At 37.3% G+C, this 4,477-nt stretch overlaps 1 protein-coding gene across 1 annotated transcript; it reads right to left on the minus strand.

Moving 5' to 3' along the window:
- Positions 1–733: 733 nt before the first annotated feature.
- On the minus strand, positions 734–3,344 carry LOC143608929 (uncharacterized). Its single transcript, XM_077083825.1, has 4 exons — positions 2,817–3,344; positions 2,483–2,696; positions 1,805–2,377; positions 734–780 (listed from the first exon to the last, which is right to left on the minus strand). The coding sequence occupies exons 1-4, from the start codon at positions 3,342–3,344 to the stop codon at positions 734–736; spliced, it is 1,362 nt and encodes a 453-aa protein (XP_076939940.1).
- Between the last annotated feature and the right edge of the window lie 1,133 nt (positions 3,345–4,477).

Consider the following 4,477-nt stretch of genomic DNA (forward strand, 5'->3'; position numbering starts at 1 on the left):
ACTTCTCCAGAAGTTGGGGGTGTAACGACTATCTCTATCGGATATGTTTGACAAAGGCATACCGTGTAATGATACAATGTTTTCCACATATAATTGTGCCAACTTGTCCATGCTAAATGTTTCTTGAATAGGAATAAAATGAGCTGATTTGGTCAGTCTATCAACAATGACCCAGATAGCATCATTTTGTCTTGACGTCTTAGGTAACTTCATAATGAAATCCATGGTAATCAAGTCCCATTTCCATATCGGGATCTCAGGTTGTGTTAGCAAACCCAATGGCTTTTGATGCTCAGCCTTAACTTTTGAACATGTTAAACATTTTGCCATATACAGAGCAATCTCTTTTTTCAATTTGATCCACCAATAATCATCTTTAAGATTATGATACATCTTATCACTACCCGGATGCATCATATACTTGGATTTGTGAGCTTCTTCTAAAATTTTCTCCCGTAAACTTCCAGTCATCGGCACCCAGATTCTTTTCCCTTATCTGAGTATCTTATCGTCGCCTTTTACTAGTTTATCTATAGTACCATTCTCTTTCTCAGCCTTTATATTCTCTTGTTTTAGTGCCAACTTCTGAGCTTCCTTAATTTCGGTTAATAGATCAATTTTGAGTTCTAATCTCAAAGCTCGTACTCTTTTTGGCTTTTCGTGCTCTTTTCTACTTAAAGTATCAGCTACCATGTAAGCTTTACCTTCATGGTAAACAATTTCACAATCATAATCATTCAACGTCTCCATCCATCGCCTTTGTCTCTTGTTCAACTTTTTCTGAAAAAAAATATGCTTCAAGCTTTTATGATCATTATAGACGGTAAATTTTAAACCATATAAATAATGTCGCCATAATTTCTATGCGAAAATTATAGCTCCAAGTTCAAGATCATGTGTGGCGTAATTATTTTCATGAACTTTTAATTGTCTTGAAGCATAAGCAATTACCTTCTTCCCTTACATCAAAACACACCCCATTCCTTTATGCGAAGCATCACAATATATGATGAAGTTATTTTGCCCTTCAGGTAAGGCTAAGACAGGTGCATTTGTTAGTTTCTGTTTAAGAGTTTCGAATGCTTCTTCTTGTTTCGGTCCCCATTCAAATTTAACAGATTTTCAGGTTAATGACGTTAATGGAACTGCTATTCTAGAAAAGTTCCGAATAAATCTCCGATAGTAGCCAGCCAACCCCAGAAAACTTCGAACTTGTGTCGAGATCTTGGGTTTCTCCCATTTCAAAATTGCTTCTATTTTTTCCGGATCCACTTGAATACCTTTTTCATTTACAATATGTCTGAGGAATTGCAGTTTGGATAGCCAGAACTCACACTTTGAAAGTTTCGTGTAAAGCTTTTCTTTCCTCAACGTTTCCAGTATGGTCTTCAAATGAGCTCGATGTTCTTCTTTCGTCTTGGAATATATTAAAATGTCATCAATGAAAACGATAACAAATTTGTCCAAATATGGCTTACAAATTAGGTTCATCATATCCATAAATGCTGCCGGAGCATTAGTGAGTCCAAAAGGTATAACGGTGAACTCATAATGTCCGTATCTGGTTCTGAATGTTGTCTTGGATATATCTTCTTCTTGAACCTTCAATTGATGATACTCGGATCTTAGGACAATTTTGGAAAAACAACTTGCTCCTTGTAACTGATCGAAGAGATCATCTATTCTTGGAAGTGGGTATCGATTCTTGATCGTTACTTTATTCAATCCTCGGTAGTCTATACACATTCTCATGGATCCGTCTTCTTCTTTACAAACAGAATCGGAGCTCCCCAAGGTGAAGAACTCGGTCGAATAAATCCCTTCTCCAATAATTCATCCAATTGCTTCTTCAATTCTTTCATTTCAGTTGGTGCTAATCTATAAAGAGATTTAGCAATTGGGGTCGTTCCCAGAACTAAATCTATCTTGAACTCGACTTCTCGATCCGGTGGAATTCCAGGCAACTCATCAGGAAATACATCCTTGAACTCTGAGACAATTGGAACTTCTTCTATTTTCTTAGACTCGGGTTCCTTGGTTACATAAGCCATAAATGCTAAGCAACCTTTACCCAAACAGTGACTTGCCTTTGTTTTTGAAATAATTCCAATTCTACCAGAGTCCTTATTGCCAGCTATTCGAATAATCTTCCTATTTGGAGTTAAGATTTCAATAGCCTTTTCATTACATAATATTTGGGCTTGATTAGCGGCTAACCAATCCATTCCTAAGATAACATCAAAGCCAGCTAACTCCATAGGTAATAGTTGAACTGGCATATCATGTCCGACTAAGGAAATATAACTACTTAATACTTCAGATATTTTAATTAAGGATCCATTAGCCGTTTCTACTTCATATCGATTATTTAACTTGGCTAGAGGTTCATTTAATAGATCACATAATTTATAATCTATAAAACTTTGATTTGCTCCTGAATCAAACAACACTCTAGCATAAACATTATTGATAAGAAACGTACCAGTAATTACATTTGGTAATTCTCCCGCCTTTTGAGTGTTAAGCATAAAGGTGCGGGCATTCCCCTTTCTTCCTTCATTTCTGGCACCACTTCCACTAGCGCCTCCAACCACTGGTTTCTTCTTGGTGCATTCCGCACTGAAATGTCCTTTCTCACCGCATTTAAAACAAACAATCAACTTCTTTCTACAATCTTCCTCCTTATGCCCCGTTCTCTTACAAAAGTTACATGTCAAAAATGGATCAAATTTTCGAACATCAGACCTCACAGTTGACCTCATACACTTCCCATCATGTCTTTTTCCATAGTTTTTGCACAGTGGTCAGTTAAAAACCACCCTCTTTTCGTTTCCTTTTCCAAACTTCTGCCTACCATCATTTTCCCTCTTCTCTTCCACCACACTTTTCTTTTCTTCGTCTCTATTTCTAATCATGCTTTCCATTAGATACCCCGCTAGTTCAACAGTAGACTCAATGGTAGTAGGCATGTGTGATATTACATGATCACGGATTTCCTTTGGTAGACCATAAATATATCTGATCACTTTGTTGTATTCGGGCGTGACCAAGTGTGGTACCAGTCTACAGTACTCTAAGAATTTGGTACTGTATTCCTTAAGATTGGTTCCTATGACTTTGTGATTCCATAGTTTGGTTTGAATCTGATCAACTTCATGAATGAGACAAAACCTTTGCTTGACTAATTCTTTAAAAGTCTTCCATTCCAGATTATACATGTTACTCCTTCCTTTGATCTCAATCAACGTATTCCACCACCCCAGCGCCTCTCCTTTAAACATCTGAGAAGAGTACTGGATACTTTCCTCCTCGGTGCATTTACTTATAATCACTATAGATTCCATCTCCTCAATCCAACGGAGCGTTGTTATTGCTCCTTTACCCCCATAGAATTCCTTTGGTTTATATACTTGAAAATCTTTAAACGTGCATCCCTTGCTGACTTTACTCTTTTTGCTTTGCTCGGGACATGTTCAGTAGTGGAACTTTCATAGCCTTCCTATTTCTTTTCCTTCTCATCTTTTGTCTTTTCAGTCTCTTTTCTTTTTGAATGTACCGATACATTATGGCTTGGTTGTGTTTGTTTTACTGATTTTGTTTTGGCCAAACTCTTTGAATTTGTTGTATGGTCTTGCACCATTTTTATTAGAGGAGTTACAGCTTCCTTGATTAGCGGGGAAACTGTTTCTTTTATCATATCGCGAATGCCACCAATATATTCTTCCGGAATTGAATTATTATTTTCAGGGGTCTTCTCTTTGTTAGCTTGACTCCCTCGACTTACTCGGGTTTCTTGTTGTTCAGACATTCTGTGAATCATATAAATACATGGATTTAAAACACAAAAAACAGGCTTTTATTCATAACAGTACAGAAGGATAGAAAAATACAACATTCTTAAACAACAACATTATATAATCCTAATCCTTGACTGATTTCTTAACTAGGCTTTTCATTTTGTCACACTTCTTGATGATCTTGTTGCTTATCTTTTTCTTTTTAACCCTCTCGTTTCTTAATTCGTCCATCACCAAGTTAGGAGGGTTAGGATATCCTATGGGTGTGGATGCGGAAGGGAAAATATAAGCGATTTCTGTTGGATACAGGTGAGGATTTGCTACATAAGCCTGCATTTCTTCATCGGGAATATTCGTTGTATAGAACTCCTCAAAAAGACGGGCCTCCTCCCGTATCTCATTTGCTTGTTCAGCCTCATTCGGTATACGACTTCGGTATGGTGGAAAACCAAGAACCTCAGAATAGTGGATTGGTCCTTGGGTTGGTCTTGCTAGAATTTGGGCACCTGGTGGTGGTGATCCAAAATGCCACAGACTCTAGTTGGAATGACAATTCATCCAGCTAGAGGATTCAGTACTTGTTTCTTGTTTTACCCTACTCTGAACTTCCATATCGTATGGATAGTAGTTTGGGGTACCAGTCAGTGGAATACTTTCTGAAGTGTCACTTGATATTTCAA

This window comes from Bidens hawaiensis, unplaced genomic scaffold (assembly GCF_021521415.1).
Source record: "Bidens hawaiensis isolate Kalapana, Puna unplaced genomic scaffold, B.hawaiensis_p1.1 tig00419456_1, whole genome shotgun sequence".
Classification (NCBI taxonomy): domain Eukaryota; kingdom Viridiplantae; phylum Streptophyta; class Magnoliopsida; order Asterales; family Asteraceae; genus Bidens; species Bidens hawaiensis.